General features: G+C 45.8%; 1 protein-coding gene across 2 annotated transcripts in view; it reads right to left on the bottom strand.

The window, feature by feature from the left end:
* Nucleotides 1–208: 208 nt before the first annotated feature.
* Nucleotides 209–20817, bottom strand: part of NHLRC2 (NHL repeat containing 2) — a 53887-nt gene continuing 33278 nt past the window's right edge. The window contains exons 9-11 of one of the 2 annotated variants that reach the window (XM_063307199.1): nt 19307–19516; nt 1273–1498; nt 209–781 (exon numbers count right to left, since the gene is read on the bottom strand). In XM_063307199.1, coding sequence (XP_063163269.1) covers nt 525–781; nt 1273–1498; nt 19307–19516 — 693 coding nt within the window. In that variant the 3' untranslated portion in view covers nt 209–524. The remainder of the gene's footprint in view (nt 782–1272; nt 1499–19306; nt 19517–20817) is intronic. The other variant, XM_063307200.1, reaches the window with a different exon arrangement.

Raw genomic sequence — 20817 nt, 5'->3', positions numbered from 1 at the left:
CCAGTTGTAACTTCTGGGTGATCTTCAAGGGCAGCCCCATGTCAAGCACATTGCAGCAATCCAACACAGAGGTGATCAAGGGCATGAGTGACAGTGAGCAAGGCCTCCTGGTCCAGGAAACATGTGATCAAAAACATTTATATAACACAGGAAAAGAAATCAAACTTAAATGTGAATTTCCTGTAACATTAAGATTGTGCTCTAAAGATAGAAATTGATCTTTTCTTTGTTTAGGTTTTTCTGTTTATTCACACAGTGATCCGAACCCACTTCAGTATTTATTGCTTATACAATAAGTAAATAAGATATTAGGATTTAGATACATTTTCATGATTTCCCACATTCCATTTATACTACATCTGATCAAGTATGCAAATATATATATTTTTGCAGAGTTTGCTGTAAGTTCAAACATGAAGTAACATATATATGCACTAATGCAAAAGTTCAGTCTGTTTTGTGGGAAAGAACTAGGCTGTAGCAATTAACACTGTAAATGGTCTTCTGCTTTGCTATGCTTAAAATTAAAATGCATATATGAGCTCAACTGGAGCTATGCTTTTTTGGTTTACATTTGCTATATGGAAAGGCTGGTTGAATGAGATTCCTTTCATCGTACAGACATTACTGTCCTTGCTACAGTAATAGAGACACACATTGATTGACAATAAGGCTTCAGTTGACAGACAGTTAGTGGGTAACTGAAATGGGATTATAGGCTGTTCCAAAATGTCTGCAATTGTTCCAGATCTGTGTGGTTCACAAAGTAGCCATTCATTACCTAGAAAAGAAAAGATGCTCTATTACTATTTGATGATTTTATGTAATCATAAAACAATATTGTTATGGTTTGTATTAAAACAACAATGAAAGAACTAGTAGAAGACTTCTGCAGGGCAGAATCATACTACAACAGGAGCTGAATTACAATATAGGAAATACAAGCTGAAGTATATAAATATTCAACGGCTCCAAAGTTTTACAGAAAAGTATATGCAAATGAAAGAACTTAGAATTCATTTACAGAACATTTTAAATTTAACTCTTTTCTGTTAACCTAGAAGCAGGCTCCATGTGAATGGGATAAACTTTTTGCTAGTTCAACCAACTCCATTACTTGTGACTAAAATGTTATAATTAAACATAGTCCATATACGTAAATTGCTATAATAAAATAATGTTTTAATTAGAATTTATATGGGCTGTACATTTAATTTAAAATCGCTAAGTTTAGCACATATCCCCTGTAAAGAGGAACCTGGGCTCTTTTACCTTCTGCAGTAAAAAACCAGGAGTTGGGCGCTTCTTCAGTCAGTTTAGTATTTGGAGGCAAGCTGAGCATCAGCACGAACTGAAGTGCTTGACCTGGACTTACAGTCAGCGAAGGTAGCTGAAGATGTGGAGCCGATTTAGGGAGCTTTGGCAGTTCTGCTTTATCAGTCATTTTAATATTCCAGCTATCTACAGTATCTACTGTGTCAGCATGTAGAAGAGGAAGCTATCAAAGCAATAGAAAGTAATGTTAATTTTTGAGATATAATTTCATATTCTAAAGTTTGAAAAAACAAATGCCATTATCAGACTGATACAGATGGGACTTCCGGGGCATGTATGGTGAACTGAAGATGTCTCTGCAACAACTGCAATAAAGACAAAGGAACTGGTGAGTAGACCAGTGCCTTGGAACCTCTTCAGCTAAGGAGAGGCTGGGAGATCACCCACATGTGCTCCAGGCAGCTGCTCCTCACAAAGAGACCACAGGACAGCAGATTTCTGCAGATTTTGAGCACCAGGAGATGACAGGATTAGCTACCTTGTTTGCAACTGCGGTGGAGGCTTTTAAAGGACACAAACATCACTTTCTAATCACTTTCAGAAATTTCTCATTAACTATTTCTAAGCTATTAGAGACCTTCAGAATGACACATTTGAAAACACTGGATGAGTCTGCCTTTAATCTTGAACAAAAGAACAAAATAAATTTTTAATCATAAGCTTAAGAATTTAAAGAATCTGAAATAAACAGCAAAAAGCTAAATAAGATTTTGATCCTAGAAAATTATAAACAGCCTAAGGGTCCAGATAAAATTGGAATATTGAAACTTTCACAATAAGTTTGTGGAATTAATTATAAAGTACAAACAGCTTCTCATGGGAATTGATCCTGTTTTGGTTTTTACAAAACATAACATAGATAAAGAATTTCATGTTTTCAAAAACTGGACACTAGAGAGGACTAAAGATTTTAGGTAGAAGAAAGATATACAGGCCTGCAAGATGGTGCAAAACATTCTAACAATAAAAAAAACTGAAGAAGGCTTTTGAAGAATGGAATCAGAAAATAGTAGCCACTATATCAACAATATCAGTAATGATGTCTGATTCTATTGATAGACTGTGTCCCAAAGATGTTATTGAAGAAAGGTCAGATGTAGAACAAATTTTATCTGACAAGATGGAGATGATATTGAAAGTGGATTCACAACTGAAAGGCCAAAATAATCATTTAGAAAAGGATGTTTCACTGGATCTACAAAAAAAATTGCCGGAAGTTTTAAAATTTAAAAGGGAAATACAAATGAGTGACCTGGATAGTTTTTTCCTACTGGATTTACAAGAGGCTTGTTAAAGCCTTGAAGAATTCTCTGTGATGGGACAAAGAAGAAATGATCAGAAATCAAATCCTATAACAGTATTTGAATGAACTAAAAATTAAGACTGTTAGAAGTAAAAAGAAGGAATATAAAGTTGATTTATTTGATCAAGGTTAAAATAAGATGTGTTGTTACTTCTGGCTATCCTTTTTTATGCTGACACTAGGACTGAAAAAAATTATGCTTTATTGATTTGTTTATGAATAAGAGATGGGATATGGGAAGAAGAGATCATTGTAATTTATTTATTTATTTAATAAATTTATTCACTGCCCATCTCTCCCCAACGGGGGAACTCTGGGCAGCTTACAATAAAACAAGATTAAAATATAAAACCATTACAATTACAAAATACAATAACAATATAAATATAATAAAATCTACATGGCAAAGAGATCTTAATCAGTCCTTCAGTGTGGTAGGTCCCACCGAATCACTTCATGGCGCTAGCCGTCCCCAGGTGTAGTTATTTGCCCTCCCATTCCAAGCCTGCCTACAAAACCAGATCTTTAATCTTTTGCAGAAGTCCAGGAGTGAGGGGGCTTGTCTCACCTCTGGGGGAAGGATGTTCCAAAGGGTGGGAGCTACAGCAGAGAAGGCATGCTTCCGAGACCCCGCTAGATGGAATTCTTTTATAGATGGGGCCCATAACATGCCCTCCCTGCATGACCGGATGGGGCGGGTCGATGTAATAGGGATGAGACGGTCCTTCAGATATCCTGGTCCCATGCCATGTAGGGCTTTAAAGGTGATAACCAACACCTTGAATTGGACCCGGAAGCAAACTGGGACCCAGTGGAGCTCACACAACAAAGGCGTTATGTGTGCAGATCTTGGAGCACCCAAGATTGTCCGTGCGGCCGCATTCTGGACCAGCTGTAGCTTCCAGATATTTTTCAAGGGTAGCCCCATGTACAGCGCATCAAAGTAATCTATATGGGAGATGACCAGGGCACGAGTGACTGTTCGGAGGGCCACTTGGTCCAGGAAAGGGCGTAACTGGCGCACAACATGAAGTTGCGCAAAGACCCTCCTGGCCACGACTGCCACCTGCTCTTTGAGCAGGAGTCGTGAGTCCAAGAGGACCCCCAAGTTATGCACTGTATATGTCTGGGGCAGTGCGACCCCATCCAGCACTAAAGATGACAAGATCCTGGGACACGAGGTGCCATTAATCCACAGCCACTCCATCTTACTAGGGTTCAGTCAAAGCCTGTTGTTCCCCATCCAGGCCCCCACAGCCTCCAGACACTCAGAAAGGGTGGTCACAGCGTCACTTACTTCACCCGGGATGGAGATATACAACTGAGTATCATCAGCATTCTGATGATACCTCATCCCATGGTGACGAATGATCTCACCCAGCGGTTTCATGTAGATGTTAAAAAGGAGAGGGGAGAGTACTGATCCCTGTGGCACCCCACAAAGAAGGGGCCATGGGGCCGATTTCTCCTCCCCTATCAACACCAACTGGGACCGGCCCTGGAGGAAGGAGGCGAACCAGTGCAAGACTACGCTGCCCACTCCCAACTCCCTGAGCCGACCCAAAAGGATACCATGGTCGATGGTATCGAAAGCTGCTGAGAGGTCAAGAAGAGAAGGATGTATGCACTCCCTCCATCCCGCTCCCGCCAGAGATCATCCATAAGTGTGACCAATGCAGTTTCCGTCCCATATCCAGGCCTGAAACCTGACTGAAAGGGGTCTAGATAATCCGTTTCATCCAGGATCCTCTGGAGCTGCAACGCCACCACTTTGTCAACCACTTTCCCCAAAAAGGGGAGGTGGGAGACTGGGCAAAAATTGTCCAGCATGCTGGGGTCCAGGGATGGTTTCTTGAGGAGGGGGTGCACCAGCGCCTCTTTGAAAGCTACCGGAAATAACCCCCTCTCTCAAGGATGCATTTATCATTGCCTGGACCCAACTACATGTCCCCTCCCGAGCTGCCTTCACCAGCCAGGAGGGGCATGGATCTAATTGGCAAGTGGTGGTGTTTACAGTCCAGAGGATCCTGTCCACCTCCTTGGGCCCAACAGGATCAAACTGTTTCCAGATAACAGGGTAAGAACATTCCCTGGGTATCTCCCCTGATACTGTCTCACGCTCAGAGTCCAACTTGGAGCGAATCCGAACAATTTTATCCTGCAGATGCCTGGAAAACTCCTCAGTTCAGCCCTGAAGATGGATCTCTAGGTCCCCTTTCCCCAAAAGGGATCGGGTAATCTTGAACAGGGCCACTGGGCGGCATTCTGTGGATGCAATAAGAGTGGAGAAATACTGGTGTTTCGCTGCTCTTACCACCACAAGGTAGGCCTTAATAGCGGCTCTAGCTTGTGTCTGGTCAGGTTCGGTCTTTGTCTTCCTCCGGCAGCGCTCTAGGCATCTCTTAATCCTCTTCAGAACCCTCGGCTCCTCCGTGAACCATGGGAAGTCTCAGGTTTGATGGGATAAGAGAGGCCACACAGGCGCCATCCTGTCCAAGGCCCTGGCCACCTCCCTATTCCAGGTGGCAGCCAGGGCCTCCACTGGACCGTGCAGCAGATCTCCTGGTATAAACCCCAGCTCCCTCTGAAATCCTGCTGGGTCCATTAGTCGCCAGGGCCGGATCAATCAAATAGGTCCTGCCTCCCTGCGGAGGGGGGCGGCATAGGAGAATCTCAGGCTCACCAGGGCATGATCTGACCATGACAGTGGGGATAGCTGTAACTCTCCCCTCAGATCACATTGCCATTGCTCTGACAAGAAAACTAAGTCCGGGGTGAGGCCACTGTCCTGAGTTGGGTCTTGAATGATCTGAATCAGGTCCATGGCTGCCATGGTGGTCATGAACTCCCGAGCTGCCTCCGAGGTCTGTCCCAGGGATAGCAGGTTGAAGCCCCCCAGAACCATAAGCTTGGGGAACTCCACCGCCAACCCTGAGATGGCCTCCAGCAGCTCAGGCAGGGAGGTTGCTACACAGCAGGGAGGCTGGTACACTAGCAACACCCCCAACTCTTCCCGAGAACCCAACTTGAAAAACAGGGTCTCACACCCAGTTACTTGTGGAGCATGGCCCCTGAAGGCCACAAGAGATTCCCGGATGACAGCCACCCCACCTCCCCTGCCCTGAGATCTCAGCTGGTGCCATACTTGAAACCCGTCTGGGCACATCTCTGAAAGAGGGACACCTCCCTCCGGGCCCAGCCAGGTTTCAATAATACATGCCAGATCCACCCCCTCATCTGTGATCAAATCGCAAACGAGGGGGGCCTTGTTGTTAACAGACCTGGCATTACAAAGCAGCAGCTGTAGATCAGGGCCTCCATGGGTCTGCTGACCAGGGTCTGGGTTTGAGCATGGAGGGCCGGAACACGCCACCAGTAGTAAGTACCAGGGGCATCTTCCCCGTAGATGGCCCGCCCTCCGGCTCCTGTCATAACGTCCCTGGCCCGTCACCACCTCGATCCTCTGTCCTGCCCTACAATCCCCCGAGGCTTGTAATCCACTCGCCCCCAATCCTGGACTCCAAAGACCCCTGATTAAAAATAGAGATTTCTCCATCCAAGCATACAATCACTCACCCCTTCATACACTCACTCAATCACAAGGCTATGGAGGGCCTTTCAAATGCACCAGCCCAGGCTCTCGGCGTTGTCAGGGCCTCACCATCGCCTACCCACTCATTCACTGTGCCCCCCTTGGCTTCTCTCACTAGTTGGGGGGGGGGGCACACGACCACTACTCCTCACCCCGTCTCTCACTCAGGAGGCAAGTGTTCCCATACAGTCCTCCCAATCAATGACCCGTACTCTCTTTCCCATCTCTCACATGTGGGAGTACCCCATTCAACTTGGAGGAATCTTGACAGAACTGACAGGCTGTTAATGACTAAAAGAATGGTGAGTGATCCACAATAAGTCCTGAGGTCTCAGCTCTTAAAGCAAAAATCAACACCCACAGACCAGTTCTTCTACTGGGGAGTCTAGTTCTTCTATAGGTCGCTGGACCCCCACTTAGTCCAATTATCCAGGGGCTGCCCTGATGTTGCTGCTCCCCCTGCCTGTTGTGCCGTCAATGTTCACACCAGTTGAGTTGGGCCAATGCCCTCCACGTTATCTGGAGAGCCCTGGCCAAGGCCCCGGGAGCAGTTTTTTGCGGCCCGGTGGTTCTTTCTATCGGCGACTCACCCAAGGTCCACAGGGCTGCTGATATTTGCGGCATCCACCGCTCTCCACAATTACTGCCCCCCCCCAACTTGTTCGAGGGCCTTCAGCATGTTTCCTAGCCATAGCTCCAGCCGCACCTCCAACGCCCACACAAGGCTTGTTGCGCCACATATATCCCCCAGGTCCAGTCGCTGCCAGGTCCACCGCGCTGCCGGTGTCCACGCCCACCATGTCCCAGCACCATTGAGGACCAGTATGGCCCAGCAAGCTACTCCCCCTTCATTCAGGGGGTCCCAGCAGTAGCAGCCCTGGTAGCAGTTCCAGCCATGAACAGTTCCAGCCGTTCCAGCCTCCACAATTCTCCGCTCTGTTCCAGCTCCCACTCCGGTCCTGGGTCGTCCTGGCTCCGTGCTCCGCCAGGACCTACCGGCCTCTGCCGATGCTCCGTCCAGGGGGGTCCCCCAGTCCCACACCAGCCCATAAGATAAGGGGGTTACAAACACCCTAACCTCAACAGGCGGACAAGCGGGCTGGGGTGAAGTTTAAAATTTAGAATTGGAGCCCATACCCCAGAGCGTATGCTTGGTGTTCACTTGCAGCTGCAAGTGGCTTCAGTATCAAGTTATTTCACAGCAAAGATCATGGGGGGTTTAGTTGGCTCCGTATTTACCTTCCGAGTTCCCACCAGTCAGTCCCTGAAAGGACAGTGGATCTTTCTGGAAGGTTCTGTAAATATCTACAAAGAAAGAGGTATTTGTATGTTTGGATATTTAAACATAGCTAGGTATTTTTGCTGCATGTTCAGATGCTAGAGATTTAGCTATGGTATGTCTTCAGAAGCCAGACCTACTTGGTAAGGCTCATTTCCCATCTATGTGTTAGAGTAAGAGCTTCATAGAATGTTTCTCAGCCTCTTGATGCCAGATGTGGATGCTTTTCCAGGGATTAATTTTCCCAAGGTGCATGTCAGATGAAAAGAAATGAAAAAAGGGTAAAGAGTTACTAAATTTATTTATACTTGCTGTGATAAAGGTTGGAAGTCACTTCTTTATATATTTCTTTTCTCTTTATTATATGCTTTCTTTTCTTTTTCTTTTTTCCTTGCACTTTTTACTCTTCTCTATTCTCTTTTCTTTTAGTTTAGTTTACATTAGATTTTACTATTATAATCAAAAATTTTAATACAAATTATATATGGAAAAGAAGACTGATACAGACACCATTTTTTTAATCTAAAAGAAATGGTTGCTCTTGCATATTATTTTTTAGAATGAAGGAAGCCAGATGCATCAGCAATAGGTTACCTGAGGGACTGCCTCATCCCCCTAACATCGACCCGTCCCACCCGGTCATGCAGAGAGGGCATGCTACAAACCCCGCCAGTAAGGGAATTCCACCTGGTGGGGTCCAGGAGGCAGGCTTTCTCTGCATTGGCACCTGCCCTCTGGAACATTCTGCCCCCAGAGGTGAGTCAGGCCCCTTCGCTCCTGGCCTTCCAGAAGAACCTGAAAACCTGTTCTGCCGCCTCGCTTGGGGTGGGGGTGGGGCACCAGTTCATCTTGGGGGTTGCTAGTATCATATATCTCGCCCTAACAAATAAGATCTGCGCTGCTTGGATTTTATATTTTATATCTATTTTATCTTTTTATTGAACTATTTATATTGTAATTTATGTTTTAATTTTGATCTTATTGTAAACCGCCCAGGGTCCCCTTTTTGGAGAGATGGGCGGTGATAGAAATTTGAAAAACAAACAAACAAACTAATAAATAAACAAAAACAGTGAAATCCTAAAGAATGGTATCCACTATATTGTCTTTCCAATTGTATGGAATAACTTTCAGTTTATGAAGACTGAGGACATGGACAAGATGTTTGCAGCTGTCTGGCCTACCAGATGCCCTGTCTTATTGACTGTCATGATCACCGTTGCGAGGCTTGTGACATCGCAACGGCTTGCATGACAATGCAGGGAAATGGGCACTGGGCGGATTAAGGGAAAAGGCAACTAGCTAACAAAAGAGAGCAACAGGTGCTGGCAACAAAGTATCAACTCTGGCTGGAGGCACGGAAGAGAGAGATACAATGTTGCAAAGAAGGTAATTGACAAGACCAGACCACGAGGCGCGCCTGAGCTGTCAAAAAGATTACGAACCTGATCGCTCGGCAATGAACCATCACCGGCCAGGGAAGCAATTAAGGAAACGCCCGGAGCACAGGAGGGGCTCCACGACCCCTCACCTACCGGCAACGGAACCAACGGGGCTCGGGGCGCACCCGAAGTAAGAAGGGATGGAGCGCTGACCGGCGCGGGCTATTTAAATCCCATTCCAGCGCGCTCCACTCACTCTCAGCTTTTCTTAAAGGGCACGCATACTGTTACTCAAATAAAACCAGAACCTAAGCCTACACTAGCATCTGCGTTTTTACTGGGTAGCAGGCAGAGCCTGACATAAAGCTGAGAGTCACCAAACCAAAGTCGCCAAGCTCCACCGGACGAAAATTTTCCGTGGGAGAGATCAACTGGCGAAAACGGAACCAGGGACAGCAATGGAGCCAGCACTTCACACCAGAGGCGTGAAGGACGGCCCGCAAGAGGCAGAGGCAACCCGACAGCTGCTGGAGGCGGAGCACCCAGAATGGGACACGGACACCCTCCCTGCCCATACCACACCCCAGTTCCAGACCTGGAGCTCCAACCCAGATGGGAGAGCCCCGACGGAAGACGAAGTCGGGGACCAGCAACTCCTCACATAGGCCGGCGGAGCAGGACCCTGGACGGGAACACCCTACTCCACCTGGAGACTCCGCTACCCCCAAACGCCCGAGCAGGAAGGCGCAAGACTACAGACCGGACAGCATCTGGCAGCACCGTCAGACGACCAGGGCATGCCAGACAGGGTCACGGACCTGGAAGCCAGGGTACGATACCTTGAACACCTGCTCCTGTCCCCAACATCGGCAGACCGGAGCACACCAGACAAGGACACGGCCCTGGAAGCCAAGGTACGAGACCTGGAACATATGCTCCAGTCCCTGGCAACGATTGTAGGCGAGCGCTCCAAGACTGAGGCGGCACAGGGGGCAAGAGGGGATCGAGGCACCATACCCACCCCAACAACCCCGAGTGGAAGGGGCCAAGCACGAGACTCTGTCGCAGGGCTTCATGGCCCCAGGCCAGTGGGAGCCATCCCTCACCACCCACAGGTAGGGGTCCCGCAAATTGGGAGGTTCGCCAAAGACTTCCCCATACAATTTGACGGAAACCCTACGAAACTGTCCTTCTTCCTAACAAATGCGAGGGACTACATGGCCCAATACGGCCATTGCTTCAGCACAGAAGCCGCAAAAATTTTGGCAGTGGCCACCAAGCTCCAAGATAGGGCCACGGACTGGTACGTACAGATGTCTGAGTCCGGAGCCCCAGCCTTGGCCAATTTCCACAACTTCCTAGCCGAGCTGAAGCATTACTTTGAGGACCCCCTGGCGAAGGAAAGGGCCAAGTGCACACTTCAAGTGCTGCGCCAGAGAAGAAAAACGGTGGCTGACTACGCCCTTGAGTTCAGGGTCCTCGCAGGCAAAATCACGGAATGGTCTGAGGCCACCCTGATTGACATGTTCAAGCGTGGCCTCAACCGGGAGGTGCTACAATGGGCACTCTACAGGGACGACCCAGCCTCCCTTCATGGGTGGATTTGCCTAGCCGGAAAAGCGGAGCACGCTCAGCGCACGTTCCTGCTCGCAACCGCAGAGGACAAAATCCCTCCCAGCACCAGAGGACCAGTCCCACAGTCGGACCCGACCTGGCACATGGACCAACAACGGAGGCTTGCCTGCGGGCAGTGTACCAGGTGTGGGAAGACGGGCCACCGAGCGGCGGACTGTTACAAAAACAGGACAACGGATCTCCCGCCCAGACCCACACCGAAGATGCCGCACAAGCCATCCAACCCCCCCAGATGCCTGACAGGAGCGTTAGCAACCCCGGACGAGGACGCGGACGCCTACCTCGCAGGGGACGCGATCGACACCCAAGAACAGCTGGCGGAAAACTCTCCCCACCTGCTCTAAGCAGCGCCGCTGGGCAGGTGGTGAAGAAGGGGCGCAACAACCCCAGGGTGAGTGACGATTGCTCCATCCTGGCAGGGACAATTAAACTCTCTTATGGCCCTAGAGCCATTACGGTCGAAGCTCTGGTGGATTCTGGGTGCTCCAGAAATCTGATCCACCCGGACATTGTCGCCGCACTAAAACTGCCCTGTTCCCCCCTCCCTAAACCGCTGGTGTTCCAACAACTAGACGGCTCTACAGCAGGGGGGGGGACCAGCCACCCAGAGGACCGGAACGGTCACCCTGACAATGGGCACCCACAAGGAATCCATAGACTTTGTGGAAACCCAGATAGGGAAACCCATAGTAGTGCTGGGGATCCCCTGGCTAGCATGCCACAACCCACACGTAGACTGGAGGACACGCTCCATCAAGTTCAAAGATGGGGTCTACCAGGCACCGACACCGGATAAACCATCTGCTCCTACGGTGGGGAGGACAGAAGTCGTCGACCATACCCACGACACCCCCCCCCCCAGAAGGACTGCCAGAGCAATATGCAGACTTTGCAGATGTCTTCGGAGAAGAGGAGGTGGACCAATTACCCCCCACCGCAAGACAGACTGCACAATTGAACTGCTCCCAGACGTCCCATTACCTAAGCCCAAGATCTACCCCATGACCCAGAGAGAATTAGCGGCGCTGCGGGAATTCTTGGATAAAAACCTCTCCAGGGGCTTCATAGAACCAGCGAACTCGCCAGTTGGAGCACCCGTCCTATTTCGGGAAAAGAAGGACGGCACCCAGAGACTATGCACCAATTACCACGGATTAAATTCCGCTTCCCTATCCAACAAATACCCCCTACCCCTCGTAAAGGACATGCTAGCACACCTGTCAAAGGGAAGGGTGTTTTCCAAACTCGACCTCCGCGAGGCGTATTACAGAAGCCGCATCAGGGAGGGGGACGAGTGGAAAACGGCATTCAACTGCCCCTTGGGCTCCTTCCAATACAAGGTACTGCCATTCGGTCTTGCGGGGGCCCCGGGGGTCTTCATGCAACTCACCAACGAGGTACTGCATGAACATCTATTCAAGGGCGCACTGGTTTACCTGGATGATGTCCTCATCTACACGAGGATGCAGAGGGAACACGAGAGGTTAGTGAGGCAAGTCCTCACTAAGCTCCGGAAAGCCAAACTCTATGCTAAGCTGTCCAAGTGCGAATTCCACAAGTCACGCTTGGACTACCTAGGGTACAGAATTTCTGACAAAGGCGTAGAGATGGACCCCGCGAAGGTTCAGGCAGTCTTGAGCTGGGAACGCCCACGCACCAGGCGCCAGCTTCAAAGCTTCCTTGGGTTTGCGAATTTCTATAGGTCCTCTGCGAGGGGGTTCGCGGAAATAGCCCTACCCTTAACCGATTTGCTCAAGACCAAGGGCGTCGGGGAGACGTGCAAGGTAAAAAACCCGGGGGCCGTACTTAATTGGACTCCTGCCTGTCAAACTGCGTTTGGCAGGTTGAAAGCGCTGTTCACAGTGGAGCCAATCCTAGCTCACCCGGACCCCGAACGACCTTTTGTGGTGCAGGTGGACTTCTCTGACTTCTTAATAGGCGCCATCCTGCTGCAAAAGGATTCCACTGGAATCCTGAAGCCATGCACCTATCTGTTGAGGAAATTCTCGGAGACAGAGAGGCGCTGGCACGTGTGGGAAAAATAGGCGTTTGCGGTTAAAGCAGCGCTGGAGGCTTGGCGTCACCTTTTGGAAGGGACAACTTGCCCATTTGAGGTCTGGACAGACCACCGCAACCTTGAGGCGCTCCGTACACCCCGGCGCCTCAGTCCCAAGCAAATACGCTGGACTCAGCTCTTCAGCCGGTTCAACTTCCAGCTGAAGTTCATACCAGGCAAAAAGAACTTCCTGGCAAACGCACCCTCCCGACTGCCTCAGGATGCGGAGTCTATCTCCGACATCGTAGGAACGGTGCTTTCCGATTCCCAGCTGGGTATGGCGGTGGTCACCTGGGGTTGCGCTCGGGGACAGCCTGCCCCCCCCCTCGCAAACAACTATGATGCAACCCGCCCCTAGACGCAGGCAACCTCAAATGCCAGGTGGGCTATGGGCAGATTTTATAACGGCATTAAAATCTGACCCCTGGCTCCTGGCCAACCCCAACAAGGTCACTATGGACCAGGACCTCGCATGGGCGGAGGGAAGGTTATATGTACCCGACTCACAACGGCAGGCAATCCTCAACAGATCGCATGACAGCAAACAGGCTGGTCACTTCGGGTTCTTGAAAACCCTACACCTGAATCGGAGGCAGTTTTGGTGGCCCTCGCTGAGGAAGGACGTCAAGACGTATGTAGCGTCCTGCCCAGTGTGCGCTATGGCCAAGCGACCGGCTGGCAAACCCCAGGGGCTGCTGCAACCCGTGGCTGAACCCTCCCGCCCTTGGGATGAAATTTCAATGGACTTCATAGTCGACTTACCGCCCAGCCAAAAGAAAACGGTCATTTGGGTGGTAAAAGACTACTTTTCAAAACAAGCGCATTTTATCCCCTGTGCCTCGATCCTTTCAGCCCAACAGCTGGCGAAACTGTTCCTAGTCCACGTGTACCGCCTACACGGCTGCCCCCCCCCCCCCCGGCTTGGTGACCGATAGGGGCACACAATTTACCTTGAGGTTTTGGTGGGCTTTTTTGAAACTGATAGGTACCCAGCAAGCCCTGTCAACCTCCTGGCATCCCCAGATGGACGGATCCACAGAGATCCTTAATGCCACACTGGAGCAATTCCTCCGCTCCTACATAAACTATCACCAAGACGACTGGGTGGACCTCCTCCCGTTTGCAGAGGTCGCATACAACAACGCAATACACCAAAGCACGGGAAAAAACCCCTTTGGGGTAGTGTCGGGTCGGGAGTTCGTCCCCATCCCTGAACTACCTCAGCCTCCATCCCCAACAGTGGCTGCCTGTGATTGGGGTGAGAAACTCGCAGATTCCTGGCCGGTCATCAAGGACGTGCTTAAAGAGGCACAAACGGCGTACAAATTACAAGCGGACAAACACCGGCGCCAGCAACCAACATTTCAGGTGGGGGACATGGTCTATCTATCCACCAGATTCATAAAATCGCCGCAACAGTCGAAGAAGCTGGCCCCCAAGTTTATTGGACCATTCCAGGTGACACAAATCGTGAGCCCAGTCACAGTGCGCTTGGACCTGCCCCATAATTTAAAGAGACTGCACCCGGTATTTCACTGCAGCTTACTCAAGCCGGCAAGTGATCCCTCCCAGTGGCACCCACGCACGCCCCCCCCTCCACCAGTGATGATAGACGGGCAGCAACACTTCGAAGTGAAGGAGGTACTTGACTCCCGCAAGCGGCGGGGCTCCCTCCAATACCTCGTAAAGTGGAAACAATTTCCACACCGAGTGGGTCGCTGCCCGTGACGTCCAGGCCCCTGACCTGATCCGCACCTTCCATACCACCTACCCCTCCAAACCCGCGGCCTAACCTTCTCAAAGGGGGGCAGTATGTCATGATCACCATTGCGATGCTGGTGACATCGCAACGGCTCGCATGACAATGCAGGGAAATGGGCAGCGGGTGGATTAAGGGAAAAGGCAACTAGCTAACAAAAGAGAGCAACAGGTGCTGGCAACAAAGTATCAACTCTAGCCGGAGGCGCGGAAGAGAGAGATACAATGTTGCAAAGAAGGTAATTGACAAGACCAGACCACGAGGCGCGCCTGAGCTGTCAAAAAGATTACGAACCTGATCGCTTGGCAATGAACCATCACCGGCCAGGGAAGCAATTAAGGAAATGCCCGGAGCACAGGAGGGGCTCCACGACCCCTCACCTACCAGCAATGGAACCGATGGGGCTCGGGGCGCACCCGAAGTAAGAAGGGGTGGAGCGCTGACCGGCGCGGGCTATTTAAATCCCGTTCCGGCGCGCTCCACTCACTCTCAGCTTTTCTTAAAGGGCACGCATACTGTTACTCAAATAAAATCAGAACCTAAGCCTACACTAGTGTCTGCATTTTTACTGGGTAGCAGGCAGAGCCTGACATTGACTGACTGAAGGTGACTGATTGGGTAGATAGAGAGAACAGTGAACATGTCTTTGCAGATAGAATGGTGCTGCTAGTCTTAAAAGAAACAGTGCTGCACCCACTCCTGAAACCCTCCCGAAATCCAAAGAATTCTGCCAACTACTACCAAGTCACAAATACTTCATTTTGGGCAAATTTCTTGAGAGGATGGGTATTGGGTATCACCAATATGCTGATTAAACTCAGCTCTACTTCTCCATTTGATCTGTTGCAGGAGAACCTATGCATGCCCTGAACCAGCATCTGGATGCACCAATCAGATGCACAAGGGTCAGTGAACTGAGGTTGAATCCCAACAAGATAGAGACCCACCAGGTGACTGGTTCCTGGCTATGGGAATTGGGAGTTTACTTGTTCTAAATTTAAGGTATGATCACTGGAGGTTTAAGTGGCCTATTTACACACACCTTCACACCTAACTAGGAGATCTACTGCCAGTTTTGTTTCATCTGTCACCTATTTTCTGTCCTTTCTTGAATAGGGACAGCCATGCTGATAATATCACATTTAGATCACTGTAGTGTACTCTCTGCAGGGCTACCCCTACACTTGGTATGGAAGCTGCAGTTGATACACAAGTGGGACAGTTTGCTGTACACATATTATCCCTTTATTGAAGCAACTGCAGTGGCTGCTAATCAGCTACTAAGCCAGGTTAAAGTTTTATTTATGATATAGAAAGCCCTAAATAACAGAGTAGGAAACTTGTCAGATCACCTTTGCCATTATAGATCAGTTTGGCCCCTCAGTTCACAAGGGGAGATCTTGCTGCATGTACCAAGACCAGCTGAATTTGGCAGTTGCTCATTGATGGGCTTTTTCTTTGGTGATGGCTGTGATCTGTAATGTTCTCCCCACTATGGTGATACCTTTTAGACCCCTGTTGATAAGTCTTTACTTCATGAAGGCCTTGGTATGAATGCTGGAAGAAAGTTTTTTCTCTTTTTCACCTCACTTTTTAATGAATATATTTTACTGAATATTGGTTTATGTTGTTGTAATATACAATTTTATTATGTATTTATTTCTGCTCTTATTGTAAACTGCTTCACAATGCTTTGACATTGGAAGTGTTATTCAAATATTACTACTCGAGTTAATTTGCTCAGTTCTGTTAAAACAGTATTCAAATCAAGCATAAGCACTGCCTTCTTGTGGGAGGGAGCGGGAGCCCCCTACATGCAAGGGGGAAATAGATGCAGAACTGGATTCCTAACATTTCATGGAATAGAGAAGAAACTCCCATATTGAAAAGAGGTTTGCCTGGAATCAGGCTGTTTATCTATTCAGGAAACACTATGATTATTCCATCTACTTTTGAAAGATCAAGTTTAAAATTGTCTGAATAACAGCTGGATACAAACACACAAAAGTAAAACAACTTGTGTTATTTATGGTGAGGTCAAGCAATCCCTTGAATCAGTCACTGATCATGTTTTAAACAGAAGATGTTTGGTATACATTACTATTAAGGAGACTTTCTAGATTCTGGCATAGCTTATACTTTTCCGATGTATCTGTCATTTTGTTTCATGCTAAACAAAAGAATATATAAATACTACTTTTCTTGGCAGTTTTGACTTGTTTAGATGTACATATTTTATTGACTAAATGGATGATCAGGTCCAACAGTTATTCAATCCAAATGCTTAGAATAAGATGTTTGTTACAGTGAAATTGTTATTAATGTTTTGAGGTTATTAATTTTTACAAGTCCTCCTACTGTACCAATATCATTAAGATATGGTATTTCACTGTAGTTGAGATAACTATGGATTTCCAATTTAAATAACTTAATGAATATATTCTGTGAATTTTATATGATGAATTGTATTAAATAAGATAGATGTTGGATTAAAAAAATCATTTGAGTTTATTGAGGAAGCAGCAGCCATATCCTTTTATCAGTGAGTACTGTGATGAATATATTCCTTTAAGTAATTTTGCAATATAAGTTAATAAGGCAAAGTCAAAATCTGAAGACAATTATAATATTAATTGTACTTCTATTTTTGAAGTAAAAGGGATAGAACTGTTTGCTTACACTAAATTAAAAATAACCTTTAAAATGAATTTTTGGATGTATGTATGGATGGATTCTCCAGTAAGATATGAATCTGTACAAACTTTCCAAAGCATTCAAAGATATAAAGGAGAATCTGATGATGATTTATTCTACTCAGGGTATAATACCCTCTTGCCCAATCTACAGCTTTTTCACTCCTGATGCTGCAGGTATAGGTACAAGATAGGCAATACCTGGTCAGCAGCAATACTTGTAAGAAGGACCTGGTAGACCATAGATTAAGCATCTGCCAAAATAGCCAGTACAATCTTGGGCTATATCTACCGAGGTATAAGTGTTGAGATCACAGGAAGCTATTGTTCCACTCGATCCTGCACTGGTCAGACTGCACCTGGAATATTAGGTTTCAGTTTGGGCTACCACAGTACAAGAAAGATGCTGACAAAGTGGAAAGAGTGAGATAAAAGCCAAAAGATGCTGAGGGGCTTGGAGTCTAAATCCTGTGAACTAGTCCAGAATGTAGTGGTACAGCCCCACATGACACTTCTGCTTTGCCAGCTACACTGGTTGTCAGTATGCTTCTGAGTGCAGTTCAAGGGGATGGTCATTATCTATAAAGAGCTACATGGCATAGGGCCATGTTATTTGAGAGACTACCTATTTCCCACGGTATCTGCCCAGCCAGTACATGCTGGCAGAGTTGGTGCAGGTTCCTTTGATTAAACAGTATAATCCATGGACACCCAAGAAGTGTAACTTCTCTATCCTGGTGCCTGTCCTCTGGAATGGGACCTCCCTGAAATCTACCCTTTTGGCATTATGTAAAGTTTTAAAAACTTGGAAGTTCTCCTAAGCCTTGATTAAGATGGATGGGGCCCCTTGCTGAATGTGTTTTTGCCTATATTTTTGTATCGAGCAAACAGATCCCATCTTGCTTTGTTATTATATTATTGTTATTATATGATATTAGTTTTATGCTTATTGTATTGTGAACTGCCCAGAGTCAGTTTGGAGTCAGGTAGTGCTACACTGAAATAAGTAAACAACAATCAAAGTAACTGGGTATGTTTAGCCAAAACAAAATTAAGGGGAGATACTTGAAGGGGTATCATAGAAGAGAATATGGATTCATCCTTCAGAGCACCGAATGGTACAATAAGAATGAGAGAGAGATCCAAACACAAAATAAGGAGGGATTTCGTAGCTGAGAGAGCTATTAAGCAGTGGAACAGCCAGTCTCCTAAAGTTATGGGTGCTCCGTCACTGGCGGTTTTCAAGTAAATTAGAGAGCCATTTGTTTGGGATGGTATGAGGATTCCTGCCCGGGGCAGGTAATTGGACCAGAAGATGTCCAAGAGTCTTTCCAACACTATGAGTCTATGATAAAACAGTCTCTTGAGTATGATATTGAAGCTTCTGATTTCAGATGACAAGTAAAACAGTATTTTATATGAAAAAATATTTTAGTTTTCGATAAATGATATATATGATTTTATGACATTTTATTGCGTAATTATTTATGAATTTATTACATTGACAGTTACATTGTTTGGCTTTAGTACTGCAAAGATAAATAATATTGTGCATCATAATGAAGTACTTTGTTTCTAAATGCCATGACCGCTGGCTTCTATGACATTTATAGAAGCAGCTCTGTAGAACATTCTTTGAGGTATATTGGGAATATGTGGGGCTGTAATCCTTTCCGACAACCATACAAGCAGGGCTTATAGGTGGTAACAATGATATGACCTGAAAGAATATCTACTGGATAACATCCTCTGCCACCCCACCCGCCAATCCCTTTTCTACTGGTCTATTTCAGCTCCAGAGGCTGTTAAATGAGTAAAGATATGATCAGATAAGCTTTTTCTAGTAAGCCCAGAAACACATTTAATATTTACTTCATTTGTCTCCATATGACTCAATAATATGTGACTTATTTCCAATTTACGGGGAAATGGACTGAAGGTATACATAGTTCTTAAAGCAACTCATTAGAGCAAGATTAGATTAAATCATATCCCCAATATCTATGTCAAATTATGTTCTGAAACCTGAAGTTCTTCTATCTCAGCTTATTCTAATGGCACTAGTGTCCCTTCTAACCTCTTAAAACAGATGGAACATTTATTTTAAGCCTAACAGGATATCCTTAACACAAAAGCAATTCTGTTTGCCAGATCATTATAAAACACTATAATAATACATGTTTCATGTAATCTAGGTAGCAGAATTATGTATAACTCTAATAATTTATCCCAAATAGAAAATTCTACCTATAATTTAAAAAAAGTCACTCACCAGTGAAACAATACGGGTTTCTAAATCTATCACTTTAATTTGATGATTGTTGGTATCAGCAATATACAGGAATCGTCCTCCGTCTTCAACACATAGGCCTCCTGGTTCATTAAAAGTTGCGGTGGTAATGCTGGAACCAATTACATTGCTTGCTTCTCCTGTACCTGCTAATGTAGCACAATTCTTCATTTTGGGATCTACAAATTTAATCTAAAATAAAACAAACAAGACACTTTGTAGAACATAAAATAATTTTACTCTATTTCTTGAGTATCATGAAGGTCCTAAAAATCATGGAGTTCAAATTCCTACTTCAAATCACTATAAAGAGATTATTTCCCAATGTTAGGTTAATCTAGAAGTTTAGAAAAGTTGTTTTGAAAAAAAGCACAGACAGGAAGTAAGATTGGCTAACATCAAAATAATTATCAATGACAATACAGTGACATTAGCCTTAGTACTGCTTCATGACTCATGATTATAACAGTTCCCCCCCTTTTTTTTGTACATACATAACCATCACACTATTTCCTTCTGGGGTAAGCAACTTTATGACATATAGAAAAATAGTAAAAAGTAGTGAATAAAACAAAGGCAGGGAACAGGAGAAAATAAAAGGAAATCTAAACTTAGTTTCCACCAAAGGTATTCATTATCCTCTTTAGCATATTTCTGTTCTTGAAAATCATGCTAGCTTCCACATCCATGCACTGATTCATATATTATTTCAATATCTTACTTTTAAAAATATTTTTATTAATTATTTATTTTATCACTTAGGTTCTACTTTTAATATTTATTTATTAATCAGATTTATCACCGCCCATCTCCCAAAAGGACTTACTGTACTGTAGTAAATGTCATATGCACTCCTGTTGATGTCTTAGAAATTGTTTAGAATTTAAGGCATTTTTACTGTCCTTTCCAGATAATGTATATACTTTCTTTCCTGTGTCATGGCCTCCTGTGCTTTGTCCTTTTATTCTTTTTATGAAGTTGATTGTTTAATTTGCTGGTCAGTGACCATAATAAAGACTAACAATCAATCAATCAAATACTGCTTTTGTTCTTTAAACTTCTCAACCATCTCTTTTTGAGCATTTCATCAGTTCCATTCAACAATAATTTTGTCAATCTTACCCTTCCTCTTGGCCATCATTTTTCTGTCACATATATTAGTTTTGAGATTGGGTTACATCAGCTTAACATATTCTTTTGGTGGTAGTCACTCACTCCTTTGGTCAATCCACATTCATTCAGCACCTATACATTAATAATCTTATCGCTTCTTGTTTTATCACATATACTTGTTAAGTATCCCATTTCCACTGTATTCAACTTTTATTTTTTTTATATCAAAAATGTCACTTCTGTATAATAAAGTAGGGAGAAGAACACTCTTATATGCAATCTTTTATGCTTCTTTTGACAAACATTAATTCCTTTAACAGACCACATATTATCCACTTATTTTCTAACAATATTTTGACATCTTAAAGTATCTCCATCTC

The sequence above is a fragment of the Candoia aspera genome, chromosome 6 (genome assembly GCF_035149785.1).
Source record: "Candoia aspera isolate rCanAsp1 chromosome 6, rCanAsp1.hap2, whole genome shotgun sequence".
NCBI lineage: Eukaryota > Metazoa > Chordata > Lepidosauria > Squamata > Boidae > Candoia > Candoia aspera.
The sequence above is the reverse complement of the archived record's forward strand: the minus strand, read 5'-3'. Positions and strand labels throughout refer to the sequence as shown.